The sequence below is a fragment of the Caloenas nicobarica genome, chromosome 10 (genome assembly GCF_036013445.1).
Source record: "Caloenas nicobarica isolate bCalNic1 chromosome 10, bCalNic1.hap1, whole genome shotgun sequence".
Classification (NCBI taxonomy): domain Eukaryota; kingdom Metazoa; phylum Chordata; class Aves; order Columbiformes; family Columbidae; genus Caloenas; species Caloenas nicobarica.
This window is the reverse complement of record NC_088254.1, coordinates 15,037,285-15,054,718: the sequence shown is the minus strand read 5'-3', so window position 1 is coordinate 15,054,718 and position 17,434 is coordinate 15,037,285. Positions and strand designations below refer to the sequence as shown.

The window sequence follows — 17,434 nt, the reverse complement described above, 5'->3', positions numbered from 1 at the left end:
ACAGTGAGGTGTGTGATGTCCCAAGGGTTGCTGAGCTCCTGCTGGAAGAACTCAGTGTGGGGATAATCGTTTCACCATCGCTTGGGCATGTAAGTGACCCCTTGGAAGTAAAATGAGAGGGACTACCCCTGGTTTTGGAGCTGTCTGCTCAGATCCCCCACCCGCAGTCGTGCACATATAGAATCATTTTGATTGGGAAAGACCTTTAAGATTATCGAGTCCAACTGCAGGAAGAAGGGCCCCAGGTTCACATGCGGGTTTCTCGAGCAGGAAGAGTTTTTTTCCACCGGTCCCTACGTCACTGGGAGCAGTTAAGAGCTGCTGGCTCATGCTGACCTCTGGCACTAATTAACCCTCAGCAGAGGGGTGGGATGGAGATGGGTCTGCGATTGGTTTGGGGCTGAGGACAGAGGGTGGGATTTGGTGCTGCTGTGCTCTGGGTTGCAACATCTGGAGAGGATCTTCCTCCTCGGGAGGTGGGGACTGCTCGGTGGTCAGCATGTCTTTCATCCAGGTGGACAAGGACTCGGATTTTCCTCTCCAAAATCTCCCATATGGGGTTTTCTCCACTAAGGAGGAGGTGAGTAACAGCAAACTTTGTCCTTGGGGTGTCGTAATTGTTCCGAGGCTACGGATAACAGCAGAAATTCCCCCGCAACCTGGTATAAAGGAGAACTTCCCAGCCTGAGACGCTCGCAGGACCTTTCTGATGAGACAGCAAAACCATAGCTGCTGCATTGGCTCTTAATGTGGTTATTCTGATAACAGCTTCTTTTAAGGTTGCACAAAAGTGTTAATACTTATGAGAAGTACTTTGGCTAATACATACAGCAGTTTCTGTGTGTTTTTGACTGTGTTTGTGAAATCATTAATTCTGCATTTAATCCTTTTAAGTAGAGGCACGGCACAGTTCACACTATTTTTTTTTTTCTTAATTCAATCCCTCATTTTCCTTGTGGCTGAGTGTAATCACATCTTCACCCTTAAGAAGCCACATTATATATTTATTTTAATCTAGCGTTAATTCTGAAGCACCCACTGCCCCCTGCACAGCAGGAACTGACAGAAGAGTGAAGTCTGAACTGCAAACCCTGCATTTGCCAGCCAGTGTGGTCTGGTGGTCTAAGAGCCGGCTCTTGGCCAGTTTGGTGGCTGCAAAAGCATTAAACCGGGGCACAAAAATGTATGTTTCATTTCTGTCTTTGCAGCTAACCCATTGTGTTTTATCAGGTGTACATTTATGCAATGATGCCTGAAACATTTAAAAGCGTGTTACGTTTAAAGCTGTGCCCAAAGGCTACAGATTGAGCCACAGCTTCAGGCCTTGCATTTTATGCTAACAGAAGAAGACACGGTTCAACCTTTTTTTCCAAGGAGGTGGCTCCTGATTCCCATTTTCATGAGAACTGAGCCCAGCTGGACAGAATCTCACACCTCCCAGTGCCTGACGGGACAGAGCCCGGGGATGTGCCCTCGGAGAAAGGGAAACGAGCCAAGAGCTGCATCTCGGAAGGAAAAAGTGGAGGATTTATTTATCATTGGTCACGGAAATTTCATTATTATCTCCTGGTTTCTGCTGTCTTGGCTTATCCATGCAGGTTTAAAAAAAAATGTAAACTGGGAGATTGTGTTTTCCGATGTGGTATTTTCCAAAGATAAAACTGATATGGTTTGTTTAATCTCTTCCTAGATGTGTGTACTGTTATCTAGCAAGTTGGGATTATTTTTCTGCCTTCTACAGTAACTGTTCTCTGAAGAAATCATCACTCAAACCCTATGAAAAGGCAGACAAGGACGTAGAGAAATTATTTAGGAAAATAATGTTCTAGAAGTGGCCCAGTGTTGTAACGATTTCAAGCTGAAGCAGTCGATGTCATTCCTGACTATCCCAGTTACAAATTAACCTGACATGACCTTTAGAGTTTTCTGCATGAATGTTTGCTGAATAAACACTTACTATCACTTTTGGAATCTTGTTCAGAAATTAAAGGCTTAGCAGCGCGGATTTTCATAGATGGCTGTTCCCTTTTGGTAAGCCAGTTTTCATGATGACTGTAACTAGTTTGTCTAAAGACAGGAATAATTGAAATACGGAGCATTTTTATAACCCCCCGTGCAGCTGCGGCGGGACCGTCCGTGCTGCTCCCCCGCCGTCGCCGCCGGCTCCGCACGTGCTTGGTGCTGTGGAGGATGAACAGAGTCTTTGTGTCCTGGGTTGCATCTGCCTGTGAATGCAGCCGCGATGTCCGTGTAGATGCGGGAAGCTGGTCATGGAGTGAGGATCCAGGCTGGGGTTCGCCTCGCGTGGCATGAGGGTGGGTTACGTAGGGCGGCCTCACTCAACGTGGGGCAGAAATAACGTGGCTGCGCAATATGTGCTGTGCTCCCGTCAGTGGGGTCCAGAGCACCCTTTGTCTGCTGGGGAGGAACTGTGCTGCAGAAATCCCTGTTTATCTCTCCAGTTACATGGCTATAGGGATGAGATCAGTCCTGCCGTGGCATGTCTGTGCTTCAGTTCTCCACCTGTAGAAGGAGGAATAGCTTTTTTCCACTTCACAGCGTGAAGGCTGGGCTGGCAATTAAACAAGTTGATTCTGAAATGCATGTCATTAATGAGGAGTGGGGGGAAGGGAGCATGGAAGTAAACCTCTATTTGTTGTCCTATCATTCTCCCAAAAGATGGGGACGAGGGGAAGGCTCTCTCGCACCCCTCAAAGGCTGCAGGGAGTCTGCAATAACGCTCTGCCTCTAGGTCTTCACATTTTTCAGTAGCCAGTCTCATTGATTAGCTTTTAATGGCAAACTGCTGTAATACCAGCAATACCCTTGTCCTCGATGAATAAAACTCTCTGTCACCGTCTTCCTCCATGCCCTCTTTAGCGGATTTTTGGGTACAAGCGTAAACTCTTCTTCTCTCCCGCTCTCACTGCTTTGCAGCCCAGACACAGGCTCGGGGTCGCGATTGGAGACCAGATTTTGGATCTCAGTGTCATTAAACATCTGTTCAATGGACCAGCTCTTGCCAAACATCAGCAAGTCTTTGACCAGGTATTTATCATAGCGTCTGTTGTTCTAATTTCCACACACACTTTGGAAACATCCCTGAGAGTTTTTAGAAACTTGTGGCGAGAGAAAAAAGCAAGAACTGGAAATGCGTTGTCAGGTGGGCTCTACTTACAGGGAAATCTCATCACACCTGTGATAGCAAGGGTATCAGAGGCGTCTGGGGTCCAAAGGACATTTTCATCAGACTTTGGCAATGCAGGGGCCTGACAGCATAAACATTACTTCAGTCCCCCTCGTGCCTTCAGCACTTCATGGCAAGGAATCAGATGGGATTTTGATGACAGAGAGGCTGTGTTTTGAAGGAAAATACAAATGGCCTCTGGTCACAGCTAGTTGAGTTATCAAAGCTGCGAAGGCCTGAAGTAGGATGGGCACATGGCGAGGGAGCGGCAGGTCCTGCTGCGGAGGACTTGTGGTGGGAGGACGGGAGCACGGGGGGTCACCAACAGGGAGGACGGGCTATCTGGGCAGGCCCCGCCGCACAGCCCCGGGGCGCGAGCGCCGGACGTCTTCCACACGCACAGAGGGGAAGCAAAACGTGGTCTTTTATCCGCCTTCTCGCCTCTCTGTCACCTGTCAGCCGACCCTGAACGCCTTCATGGGGCTGGGCCGGGCGGCGTGGATGGAGGCGAGGGCTTGTCTGCAGAAGCTGCTGTCGGCCAGCGAGCCGGCCCTGAGGGACAACGCGGAGCTGCGGGGAAGGTGAGGGAGCGGAGAGCGGCACGGTGGCCTTCCGCCCGTGCCCTGTGCCACCCGTGTCACCCGCTGGCCACCTACACGGGAATTCACCGGGGTTTGGGTATATTGAGACCTTCCCTCTTTTAATTATGTCTCTGATTAATCCTTTAGCTGCCCACAGATCCGGGGCGTCACCCTCCCCCTGGGGACACCGAGCTCTGCCCCGGGGTGGCCCAGGCCCGCTGCCTCCACGGAGCATCCAGCTGGGTGCCCAGGAGGGCGCGGGGCTGCGTCCCCTCCATCACGGCCCTTAGTGAGGAGGTGGCTGCCAGGGTCCGCACCCCACCTCTGCCACCTCCCCCGTCCCGCCTGGAGCCTCTTCTGGCAAGGGGTCACCCCTCCAATTGCTCCTCAGAAACAGCCTGAGTTTGCTAAAACCAACCCCGTTGTCACAAATTGGTTTCAGATACGGGGCAGTGCACTGGTGTGGGGTGGGAGGGGAGGACGGGGCCCTGCTCCGTGCTGTGCTGATGGAAAATGTGCGTGTCCGTTAATCGCACACCTTGTTCGTCCAGAGCGATGCTTTAAACACTACAACCACTCACCCTGGCAGCAGCAGGAGCCATTCCTGCCTGTCTTGCCGGGATGACTTAGGCACACACAGGCAGGAAACGGGTTGAATGGCTGCTTGACTCGTAGACCTTCCCTGAGCATGTTCAGCAGTTTGAATCGGGCACCCCGAGAGCCCCATCCCATGAAATCCTCCTTTCCATGCAGCAGAGGCAGCGGGAACCAGCTGGGCTGTGTGCACGGGCATCGCGCGTCTCTCCGTGCCCCTTGGGAAGCCAGCCAGCTCACCGCAAGCATCACCTCCCGTCCCGCTCACGCCCCGATGGATGCTCCTTTCGGTCTCAGTAACAGCAGCCTGTGCAGTCGTCATAATTTTTCTGCAAGGTTTTTTTGCTGCAAGTCTTTGCAAAAGAAATTAAGGAAGGAGCTAGTCGAGACTCAGCCTCTTACATGCTTATAAACTATTAATATTTAAGAGTGAGCGCTGCAAGTTTTCTGAAAGCTGAAGTCATCGTTTTTCATTTCAGAGCGTTCGTACCTCAGGCTTCTGCGATGATGCACCTGCCAGCCCACATCGGTGAGTCTCCCACAGCCGAGGGCTGCTCAGTGCTGCCCTTCGCTCTCTCCCAGAGAAGCTGCTTTATTTCCAGCTTGCTCAGACAGGCAGATCATAACCGTGACATAGAATGGGTTTTGCAGGAGCTAGAAGTAGATTATTGCATATAATGAAAGGTAGGCGCTGTCTGTGGCACAAGAATAAAAGCCTGGGGAAGCTCAGTAGCAGCCAGAAAATTCCTGGATGCATTTTTCACTAAATCGGTGAATATATTGCCTGGTGCCATATAACTCTTGTCATCAAACTGGCATCACCAAAGGCCTTTGTGACTAGAGCCAAGGAAGAAACGCTTGTTCAGTTTCCAACATTTTCCTCATTTGCCATCAGAAAATAACGCAGATCTTTCAAAGTTTTGCAAGACAGAGTCTCTGGCACAGCCTCATAAATAAGCATGAGTCTCTGCTCCCAGACTGTTACTCTGCAGCTCAGATCTTACCTCCACTCCTGTGAGGCCATGGACTGGTTTGGAGTTAGTGTGTTCATAAAGGTATATAAACATTTTCCTGTTTTTAACAGAAATTTATATTTGGACCCAAAACAACTTGATCAAAATCGCTCGAGGGGTACGACCTTCACAGCAGCAGAGATGTGAACTCGCTGTCTCACACATCTACAAGTTATTTATGTTTCCACCACACTTGGTTCAGCTCTGCCCTGTGCAACATTCGTGCTTGTCCTGAGAGCAAGCGCTGGCTGTATCCTCTGCTGGGGCTGCGAGATAACTTACTGAGCTTGCAAAACAACGTCATGTAAACGCCCCATGCTAAATGCAGGTTTTTCCCCCAAACCCTCTGATTTCCCATGAATCCGAAGGGTGGGAGCTGTTTGGCAGGGATGGCAGCAGAGGGCAGCAGATGTCCTGAGTATGAGCCGATTCCCTTCACCCGGGTACCGCCGGCAAAACAAAACAACAAAACGAGCAGCGGGACCCGGCTTGTCCATGGGAAGCTGGCTGCTGTTTTATGTCCCTGCTCTTTTTACACCTCTTCTCTGCTGAAGGCTTTAAAAAAAAAAAAAAAAAAAAGGCCAGTTTTGCATGCATAATTTTATAGGTGAACTGTGCCAATCACCACCTTTGTGCTATTAATTACATTCCTGTACTGCTAATATTAATTGTTGCTACATGCTCCTGCTCAGCGCTCTCACTATCTCCTTTTCTACTCTTTTCATTGCCAGCAGTGTGCACTGTGATCTAGCCCAAGCAGATGAGGGATTTTCCTGCCGTTCATCTCTATTTTACGGGTTTCTTTCCATGCAGGAGATTACACTGACTTCTATTCTTCACGCCAACATGCCACCAACATTGGGATCATGTTCAGGGGGAAGGAGAATGCTTTGATGCCTAACTGGTGGGTAGTTCAGGTTTTTCCCTGACACAGCATTATTTTGTATGCTTATATGTACTTATACAGAATTTTTCAAAGATCTGAGCGGTTTTTCAGGAAAATACTGATTTCAGTTCTGTGGCGGATAAGAATCTATACTGTCAAGAGTTTGATAAGAGAACTGAAAACCACATTTCCCCAGCCTTAGCTGAGTCTGCACTGCATTTCATTGCAGCAGCCGCACCAATTACAGTGCAAACCTCTGGTACAAAGACAGATTTACCTAAGAAATGGTGTTTTGCTGAATGACAAGAAAGCAGAGTTTAAGCTCCAGGGAATTAAGTGGAGCAGTGGCAGAAAAGTGCATTAAGACATGGCTTTGGATTATAGTTTGCTCACATCTTTATATCAGAGCAAGTGAGCTGCAAATGTCCATGCCCATTTATGCAGAGCTCGCTCCTTGTACCTCACATCCCCGTGGTGTTTCGACCCCAAAAAGCTGCTCTGGATGGCGATGGTTACACAGCTAACCTGAGCTCTGTGATGTTCTTTCACAGGCTGCACTTACCTGTGGGTTATCATGGCCGGGCATCGTCCGTTGTGGTGTCTGGGACACCCATCCGGAGACCTGTGGGGCAAATGAGACCTGATAATGGTGAGTCCGTGGTAGGCGTTTAATACGACTTCTTTTTTTTTTTAGTTTTTATTTTTCCTCCACATCACAGAATAGTGGAGAGGACAGGTCTGGGATGCCCTGTCCAAAGCCCAGCCTGGGGTCAGGGCAAGAGAAAGCCCTGAGTTAAGTCCATCTCGTCTTTGCATGCCATGCTGCTCTGTTTCTTCTGGCTGTTACTTTTATTTCCCTACCTGCCTCCCTGCCGTGAAATACTCTTTCTTCTATCCACAGATAAACCTCCAGTGTTTGGTGCTTGTAAGCGTCTGGATATTGAGTTAGAAATGGTAAGATGAGGCTTTTCCCCCCTGGTACTTTAATAAACAAACATCAAAACAGAAACAGAGAAGAAAAGGTAGGTTTATCTTCTAAAATGAATGTCTCATGAGGTCCATTCCTGTGTTTTCCTCTGAGCAGTCTGTGCAGCTGGCAATAAAGATTTCTATGACAGAAACCTTCCCTTCTGAGGAGTCGCGGGATGCGTTACCTTGTTCAGTGGTTTGCTAATACAGCTTTCAGGCTGGAAACAGCTCGTCTGGCCAAATCCGAGCACCAGTGCAGCAGTCTGGAAGCACTCAGGCATAATTCTTTTTATCAGACACCACAGCCTGCTATCTGGTTAGCAGTTACCTCTGCACTGTAGCCAGGATCTTTTAATGGATGCTGGGGATTTTGGAAGTACAGGATGTCTGTGCCTTGAGTCTAGAGAAGAGGAAGACGTGAGTTCTTGGGAATGCAATTCAAACCCCTCATCCTTCTGGCTGGAAAGATGAAACCCATGCTGTGGGTGTTGTAAAAAATCATCCTTGGAAGGTGCATCTTCTTGTGGCTTAGTGTGGCCCAGAAGAGAGAGTTTTACAGGACTGTTCATTATGATTTATATGATTTGTATCATTTTATATGATTTATTCCCCAACTCTCTCCTGTAAAAAAAAAGAAAAAAAAAGTGAAAGAAGTTTAATGTAAAAGGGAAATGGTAGTAAAAATAAACTGAAAGCCTTTAATGCTGTATGCTTTGCAGATCAATGCGATAAAGTAGGAGGCAGCCCCATAGAGTGGGGTACCTGAAGTGCTGCCGTATGTCTGCTTTGCAGCCTGAGTTCTAGCGCTGGCAGCTGTGAGAGTGAATTTAGACTGGTGAAGGCTTTGGAAGAAAAAACTTTCATACTGTTGGCAGAAAGAGACAACTGAGATTCCCTGTAGATATCTCTGCCAAGGGCTCAGGCTGTGCATTTTCTAAAGGAGTAAGGGCAGGCACCCAGTTCATGAGCTTGTTTTATTTAGTGGGCACATTTCTCCACCTGTCTCCTCTTCCCCACTGTCATGACAGGCTCCAGCCACCTTCGGCATCCCCTCAGATGACTTTAAACTCTTTCCTGGTCACTGTCTGCAGCAAACAGAGTCACTTCAGTGGGCAAACCTGCTCTGCATCCAGATTGTAATTGAGAGGGACCATTTTTTCTCCAGTGTTTTGACAATGTCACGCCCTTGTTTAATGACTGTCTCTTAGCAACACAGTGCTCTTAAGTATTTCAAGCCTGCCAGCTCCATGGAGGGGAAGAAAGGAGGAGTTAGGCCATGGGTTTTGTCTAATTGTATACGGGAAATGATGCAAAATCCCATCCCACACATCCTCTGTTGCTCGTGCATGTAACCCCCTGTGCAGTGAAAATTTTTAGCCTCAAAAACTTCCTTAATCAACATTTTGCAATTTCAGGCATTCTTTGTAGGTCCTGGCAACAAGTATGGGGAGCCAATTCCTATCAGCAGAGCACAGGAGCACATCTTTGGGACGGTCCTGATGAACGATTGGAGCGGTAATCCGTGGTGTGGGACTCTGCTGGAGAGGGGGTTACAGCGTCACAGGAAACCTTAGACAGGGATAAATTATATATTTTAATAGTAGAATAGTGGTGATTGAAACCACTGGGTATGGTTGAAAAGGGTGAAAATGAAATGCTGTCTGCATTTCTCAGGCTCTATCGCAATCCATCTTCGATCAATCAGTAGAACCAGAAATTGCTGCCTAATGAAGATTTATTTACTCATGAAAGAGCTAGTATCAGTCTAAGTTCTTCTGGGCAGGGATTGAGCAGCCCTAAGGATGGTGATTCCAACAGAGGATTGATTTCAGTATCAGGAGTAGGAAAAGGATTTGGCAATCACAAATCCCTCAGTCTCTGCATAGATTTCACTGGCTGAAATTGGCCCTGCAACTGGCATGGACCTTTAGCTGGGTGTAAAAACATTAAATAAAGTGGGGACAAAACTACTGGTTATATAGGGGTGGCCTGACTTGTTTAATTATAGTTGACTTTTCTTCCTAATCTAGCTGGTCTAAGAAAACTAGTTTGAGGATCTGAAAGGGATGGATTGAAATCAGGATTTGGGCACAGTGGCTAGAAAAGGGTGGTGATAACATGTCCAGTCCATATTACTCTTTCAAAGGTGTGAAGGCTGTGTAATTCCTGGGATATATTTAACAGTATTGCTTTGAATTTTCTCTTCCTAGCCCGTGACATCCAGAAATGGGAATATGTTCCTCTGGGTCCGTTCCTGGGCAAGAGCTTTGGCACAACCATCTCTCCTTGGGTGGTTACCATGGAAGCTCTTATGCCATTCGTGCTGCCAAACCCTGTCCAGGTTAGCAAGAGAAAGGGTAGAAACAAAGTAGGGCTAGAAAAATCTCGGCAGGGCTGGTAGGTCCCATCAGTAGAAATCACTGAGCTGTACCAGTTCTTTATAGAGTTTGCAAGTGTGATCCTGCTTCTAAACATATGAAGGCATCCTGGGACATCTGCGTTCAAACGCTCATTGATGTCACTGGCGCTGCCACATGGTGCCCTGAGCTGCCATCCTGCCTGCTTGAGCAGGGCAGAAAAATGGTCTCCTTAAAAACATCTGGAAAATAAACTGATCAGAGAGCTTCTTGTTAGTGTCCGGTAGCCCTTGGCATCCAGCAAGCAGTGGAGAGAGTGAACTTGAGCCAAAACACTTTGTTCAAGCATTTCCAGTCATCTGCGTTATGTAGAGATTTAGTTAATATGGAAAAAGACAATAAAGAGTCCTGCAGAGAGCTCACCACCGCCTTCTCTGTGCAGGCACAGAGCAAAGGTGTGCGAGCCCTGTGTTTGTTTTGGATTGACATCCACGCCATAATGACGGAGAGGGCTTTTGGAGCCCACGTGCAGACCAAGGAGTCAGATTGTACGGCTATCACATCTGCTCAGAAAGATCTTTCAAAGCGTGTGCATGAGAGCAAGCAAAGCAATGATCTGAGCAGTAGCAACGGTGGAGTAAATGGGGTGTGCAGCACAGCCTGGTTAAACAAAAAGTCACCGGGATGGCTGGTGGAATTTTTCCTTTCTGTTTGTTTAGACTGTGGTGCCGTTTATTTGCTTTCAGGATCCCAAGCCACTGCCCTACCTTCAGGATAAAGAGCCCTACACTTTTGACATCAAGCTCTTCGTTGCTATTAAAGGTACAATACTGCTGAGTGAGTTATAAAGCTGAAATTGCCAATTAAGGGATGCAGAGCCACCATGTATTTCAGACAGTTTACCCTTGGCTCTGCGATCCTCCTTTTCTTTCTTTGCCCATATTGTCTCCGCCAGAGAAAGAGGCAAAGCTCTTCATGCTCCCTGCTGGCCGCGCAGCAATTTGTTGAGGAGGTAATGTCTCCCAGGTGATCAGCTCGTGATAAGGAGGGTCCCTGTGGGGTCTGCCTGCCTGGGCATGGAAAGGTCAGATCGACAGGAGATACAGACGTTAACTCAGCTCACACCGCCAGCTCGTGGCCCTGCTGCCCCATAGGTCCAGGTGCTGCTCCTTGAGGAGAGCAAAGTGTAGGAAATGGGCACCTTGATACTACCCCAGTGCCACCACACACTTGTTTTCTATGAAATGCTGGCCTTCATATCGAAATAGATAATGTTGTTGCTTGTTTCCTGCTAGCGATTACAATGATAAAAGAAGTCTCCATCCATCTGTAAAATCAAAAGACTCCAAAATTATTCACCCGACACAAACAAATTGCTTCCATGTTTCTTATTTTTTATTTTCTGCAGGAGAAGGAATGAGCATGCCAACGACCATATGCAGATCCAATTTCAAGGTAAGGCTCCACTATCTTTCATTTGCTTGAAATCTTGCTGATGCCATCAGCTCCAGCCATAGGCAATTTCAAACACTGACTTTTGCATTAGCTGGAGGTCAAGCCTGGCGAGTGTTTCTGTAGGGGACAGACAGAAGAGTGGAGGGTGGTGATAGTTCATCCCTCTGTGGAGATGGAAATACCTGAATGCTCGAGCACTGAAGAAGGTGGCAGCTCTTTCCACTGTTCAGCTTAGTATGCTCAGAGCATTGTAAATCATGTGCTAATTCTGCAGAGAGCAATGAGAGCGGACAACTCGCAAGCAAAGGAATTGCCTCTTGATGTGCTGAGGTGCAAGCCCCAGTCTGTCCCCAGCCCCTGTCTGTCCCTCTGTCCCTGCAGGCTGACCGAAGGGATCATAAGGCAGGAGGTATATGTACCAGCTGCAGGATTTCTCAATCAATTTCATATTCACATTTGGTTCTTTGCATAGTAATTGCCTTAATCAGTAAATCAGTAGTCAGTAAATCAGTAATAAGGAGATTTTGCTATAAACTCATTAAAATACTGAACTTAATCATGGATCCTGGGTCAGCAGTGCTGGCCTTAAAGAGGAAGAATAAGATGAGGGATGACATCCAGCTGAAAGGAGAGAAGTTTTACGTGACTAAATTGCATGTTAAAGTATGTGTTTTATACGCACATAGGAGCTCTTGGTCATCATTTAGGAAGCAATCAGCCAGGCCACAGTAAATACTGTGAATGCAGCACTAAGTAGCAGCGGTTCCTCATTAAATAAGGAAACTTTTCTTTAGGGACAGCCTTACCAGCATCATCCCGAGAATGCAATATATTCTGCATAGGCTAATGACATGCCTGGGAGGATTGGCCTTCATTGCTTTAGCTTCCTCTTCTCCTTCCTCCAGCACATGTACTGGACCATGAAACAGCAGCTGGCTCATCATTCCATCAACGGGTGCAACCTCAGACCTGGAGATCTCCTGGCCTCCGGCACCATCAGTGGACCCGTAAGTGTTCAAATAACGACAGTCGCTGAGAACTGGTCACCAATCCAAAACTGACTGAGCAGGGCTTTGGGTCTAAGCCCTGTTTGATTTGAGCAGCCATGAAAATATCTGTACTTCCTAGGTACTTTGAGTTAATGCTTTTGTAGCCCCAAAATTGCACTGAGAAGTGGTGGGTATATTGTTCTTATTGGTTTTTGGTTTTTTGATCTCCCCTGTGTTCCTTTTCCTAAGAACTATTTTACTACAGATACAAATTAATTTCTGTGCACAAGAATCCACACAGCCCATTTATACTCTGTGAAATGCAGGTTTTTTATTTCTGAGGAGCATGTAAAAGGTGCATGGGTGTAACTTTTCAGTTCTCTAATGCTACATATTTGGAGCTAATTTCACAAGCTGTTATTCTGCATGTACTGCCACATGCACAGTTGTCGCAATATGTGGGTAAGGTACCAGCACTTTCTGAAGCATCCGATTTAAATCCTGCTCTGGAAGACAGTAAGTTGTTTCCAAGCTGGGATACCTATACTTCCATTTTAAGCATTTCTGAAGTGCTTTTTCCTTCTTCTGAACTATTGTACCGCAGATTGACATTAAAGACTTACAAACATTTGCCAGCTTTGCTCTTCTGAAGAACAAAATGTAAATAAAACTGCGAAACGTGACAACATAAAAGCACTGCATTTGCGGAAGTGCCCTTGATTTGTTTCCATTCTTTCTGTAACAGACTAAACTGCTTTTTAGGTTTTAGCGCTATGTTAAACACACCAGCTAATGGCTGGAAGCACAGCTTCTGACTGCAAACAACAAGTAAAATGCAAAGGCAGGAAAATAAGATAATGTATCAATGAATTCAAGCAACAGCAAAACACTGTTCTGTAGAGTTAACGTACTTGTGCCTGTACTTCCAGCAGAAAGCAGCTTAACGGTAGGACAGATGCTAAAAAGCTGTTTATTTGTTTATGAACTGTTGCTGCAGGAGCCGGAGAGCTTCGGCTCCATGCTGGAGCTGTCCTGGAATGGAACGAAAGAAATCCCTCTTGGCAGGGGACAGTCTCGTAAATTCCTGCAGGACGGAGATGAAATCATTTTGACAGGTAATGGCCAAAAATCTGCTCTTACATGGCAGCGAGGACGTGTTTCCATAGATTGATCCCAGCAGTGCGAGCACCTGGCGGGGAGATGGGCTGTTGTGTACGTACCTGGCACGCAAGCACCGTTGTTTCCATCCTACCTGTCAGGAGGCAGAAGCAGGTGGATATAAATTTCCCTGCAATAAATGCTTTCTGAGTTAGATTATTTGCTTTGCTAAGTAATTGACAATCTCACTATGACTGGGCGTGAATGCTAAGGGAATGGAGAGGTTTTCGCCTTTATGGACGAAAAATATATCGGGACCAAAAGTAGTTGATTTGTCGTTGCCACCACAGTCCAAGTCTGCATTTGGAACAGAGCTTGGCAAATGCTTCACAACTTTATTTTGAAAAAAAAAAAAAAAATTGTAAAATGTGCATATTCAGTGAAGTGTGTTGCAAATCAAATATGTAGGCAACAGCACGAAGCCTGCTAAAACAGCTAACAAGCTCCCTTCTGAAAAGGGCTGTGCTTCAGAGCTGTTTCATGCTGGGGCATGGTTTTAATTTTCACCTTGAGAAACTAAATATTTTATTAATTAAAATCTACCATGGTGATTTGCAATCTAAATCCCACTCCTACTTTTTTTTAAATCCAAAGAACAGTGCAAAAAAATCTATTATTTCCTTTCCTCTCATCCTGTCAACCCCTTATGCCTTTGAGGTGACAAATATTTGGCAAAACAGCCATGAGAAACTTTTGATTCAAGCCTGCATATGTCCTTGCCGTGTCACTTACTGCATTTTTAGAGAATATCTTGTGGGATGTTGTGCACCATCAGTTGAGACCCAGCCAGTGCCACAACTGGCTCTGAGCAACTCCATTGTGCTGATGTGATCAGGGATAGTCTGCACAAGAGCAAAATGGTTCAAGCGATGAGAAAACACTTAAAAATATGACTTAAGGAAGAGAAAATGTGACTGATGCCTATGCAGCAACCTGAAGGACATGACAGTGTGACGCTAGTATGTGTTCACATACCTGTGCCTGCTCAATCCAACCAGGACTTTTAGAACTTTTGCCAAAACATTCTAAAATTTCTCATTTTTTCAGAAAGCTTTTTAACAAAACCCAAGAACTTGCCTGTGATGAAAAAAACCCCCTATGCATATGCGGATATATTTCAATCTCCCAGTGATAGCTCTATGAGTAGTCTTGGTAGTGCTGCAGCCAGAGCCTTGGTGCCTCCCATCTGGCAGTCTGTGCAATAGCTTTGAAAATCATGTTTCTGTGAGATGCTGCCAGTTTTGCAGAGGAAGATGCTGAGACAACTGGAGATCTAGATGTGCTGGAGAGAACTGTGGATGGTGAAACCAAGGAGTCCCCAATACCACTGACATCCTTCTGCCTTCCAACAACCCAGCAACAATTCATGCTGCAATATGTAGGCACCTGATGCTGCTCTCCATAGGCTCCCATACATTCAGTGCAAAGAGACGCTCCTCCAGCAATTCAGGGCACCTCATTGCCCTCCAGAGGTGCAGACGTCCCTCCAGTAACTATGCCAGGAGCCTTCACTTAGGGTACAGTCAGGTATTCTGAATGTCCCTTTGGAGTTACTTGCTGACATCCTTACTGGCAATGAGCACCTTGCAGTTTGGCAACCTGGCACAAGGTGACCAGCTGTGTGACAAATGGGACCAGACTGTGACCCATGTTGTTCTTCATACCCAGACCAAGCTGCCTTTAAATAAATACTTTAAATCTTTGATGTCTTTTCTCCTTAAAGATGGCACGATGGTGGTGGTGTTAACCTGGATGAAGGCACTGTTGCCTCAGTGGGACAGTCTCACGTTAATCGCTCTGCTATGCTATTTTACACCAGCAACAGTTTGTGGCTGTAGTGATCAGGGCATCACGCCATTCGTGAGAGGCAGATGCTGCTGGGGCTGTCTGCTGGGACAGTTTGGGACCTGCTCCTGTTTACTGATATATAGCAAGTCCAGTGCCTTAAGACACCCTTGAGGCAGGGCTACTGCTATTGCATCCTCCCCCGAGGCTGTGCTGTTAGCTCTTCTGAAGTGACCAACCCATAATTGCTAGTCTGCTATTTCAACATTTTGTTCTCACTCCCCTCATAGGAACTATTTCAGGACCCAAACACATAAAATGAGAGAAATATGTATTTCCCAAGAAGTGCATCTCAGGGAGGGAGCCTTGCAAGGGAAGGTTTGCTGCAGCCATTGTAAAAACCTCTTGCTCCTTGGCACCCTGCTCAGGCCACCGCTCTGGCAGCACAGAGCTCGCTTTGTTAAATTTGGTGCTGCTCTAAATTGTAGTTGACAGCAGGGATAACTAAACTGGACTGAAATAATAAGCCAGCGCTCAAAGGAGAGCTGGCGATGAAGCCTAATGAGACAAATGGAAACTGAGCTGAACCTCAAAGCAAGTGCCTTACTCAAGTAAATCTTAGGAATGAGGATTAGCCGGCAGATACTGGGGTGGTGGCCGTGGGCAGGCTGTTAGCACTTATAGACACTGCTGGCCTTGGAAAAATGTCCTCATGCTACAGTTACTTTGGCTGCCTGAGCCCACCCGTCCTCCTCTTCCTCAGCGGAGTTTGCCACTGATCCCTGCTAAAGGTGGGAATTGGGGCTAAAGTCTGTTCTGTTCAGCTCCCTCTAGGCTTCTCAAAGGCAGCTGGGTTTTATCACATGCAGCAAAGATGATGCATTCCATTATTTTAAGAAAATCCATCTCTAACTAAGAAATCAGTCTTTAAAATACAGCATATGCCACTCGTGTCCTTCCTTTGATCAGCTGTTGTTAGCGGAGAGCTACAGTAGGTCTACTCAGCTGTGTCTTCCCAGAATAGTCTTCCCAGATGGGCCTGAAGCCCCTGGCTGTGTCCCTTCCCCTCCTCTATCCGCAGCTTTGCTCAGGGATGCTGTTTCTGGAGCAGCTCGGCTGGCCCGTGGCAGCAAGAGGTTCTGCGGCGTCTCGGTCCTAATGTCATCTGTCCCATCATGCAGGAGCAGGGAGAGATTGGATCGTCCTGCAGCTGGAGATGTTGTCACAGGCCGGTAACTTCAGCAGCAGTCAGCAGACTTTCAATGCCTTTTTATATAACAGAGGATAAATGAATATTTTGAGTCAGATGCTGAGTTTCTCATGGAAACAAACTACTTGATTTTAGCGAGAGAAACAGGCTCTGCAAGGGTAGGTCCTGCTGTTTGAGGAGGTTTAATGATCATCTTTCTGGCTATAAGCATCCCGTTGTCCCAAGAGCAGTCCTAATGCTGCAGAAAGAGAATTCAGATTTACTTTATTAATTGCAAGGCTGGGCCAGGCAGCGAATCAGCTTGCCGGTTAGATTGATGATGCTGCAGATTAGGTTTGAAAACAGAAATATTGCACATCTTGTTGGCTCTTTGATCAGTTCACTGAACTTGCATATTGCTGTGTTTAATGTTTCGTGCTTCTTTTTTCTACTTTTCTATTCCTGGGCTACTTGAACTCTTCCAGGTGCTCTTTTTTTTACCCCTTATTTCATTTCTGAAATGTTTCCACTAGTTTTTCATCTCTTGATGCCTTTATTCACTTTGACCCTTGGTAAAATCCTGCCGTCCTTACAGAACAAGCTGTCTGTTGTTTTCTGGGCCCAGGTTACTGCCAGGGCAACGGCTTCCGCGTGGGATTCGGCCAGTGCTCCGGAAAAATCCTTCCAGCCCTGTCAGATCCATGACGACTGGAGTAAGGCGACATCTGAGGAAGAGGATCTCTCCGCCCACCTCTAACAGTTATGCTCCTTTATTCAGACTTATTATTTTTATATGAGTGATTGGAATCTTATTATTTTTAACGATCAATAAATATCTTACAGATGAATGTGGCTCTCTGGTGTGATAAGAAAAAGATTTCAATGCTAGCTTAAAATTCTCAAAATAAGATTACCGAAACGGAAAGTGAGAATCTTAACTCTTCTATTTTATTGATATTTTTTCATAATGATAAAAAGAGGCTTTCAAGTAAACTTGCACATTCAGAGCGCTAGGTTGATGATAATAGCTGAGACTGCATGCTGACCTCCTTTTTTCAGTGTTAATACACTGAAGGTAAAACCCTGAAGGCGAGTTGCATATGGATGCTAAAAACTTGTAGATCATTCTGAGTAAAAGAGAGTTACATGATTATGCCTTAAATTAATCTGTAACAAAGCAATTTGCAAATGTGATAGTATGACTGAAAGGAACAGAAAAGCAAAACAAAAAAGTACTAGACAAACTAACAACTCTTTAAAATAGCGAAAAC

The 17,434-nt window shown here is 46.3% G+C and overlaps 1 protein-coding gene across 1 annotated transcript; it reads left to right on the top strand.

The window, feature by feature from the left end:
- Positions 1-499: 499 nt before the first annotated feature.
- FAH (fumarylacetoacetate hydrolase) lies at positions 500-16,868 on the top strand. The gene is made up of 14 exons (XM_065642040.1): positions 500-580; positions 2,938-3,048; positions 3,647-3,768; positions 4,842-4,891; positions 6,189-6,279; positions 6,813-6,910; positions 7,163-7,215; positions 8,646-8,745; positions 9,441-9,571; positions 10,334-10,409; positions 10,996-11,042; positions 11,948-12,049; positions 13,029-13,146; positions 16,789-16,868. Exons 1-14 carry the CDS (start codon positions 500-502, stop codon positions 16,866-16,868), a joined length of 1,260 nt encoding a protein of 419 aa, XP_065498112.1.
- Positions 16,869-17,434: the final 566 nt, after the last annotated feature.

Bases quoted from the DNA above. Each gene is read 5' to 3' on its own strand.
- FAH (XM_065642040.1), top strand. From the start codon at position 500: ATGTCTTTCATCCAGGTGGACAAGGACTCGGATTTTCCTCTCCAAAAT. The intron at 3,049-3,646 runs GTATTTATCATA...GTCACCTGTCAG, and splicing joins ATCAGCAAGTCTTTGACCAG to CCGACCCTGAACGCCTTCAT. The intron at 6,280-6,812 runs GTGGGTAGTTCA...GTTCTTTCACAG, and splicing joins AATGCTTTGATGCCTAACTG to GCTGCACTTACCTGTGGGTT.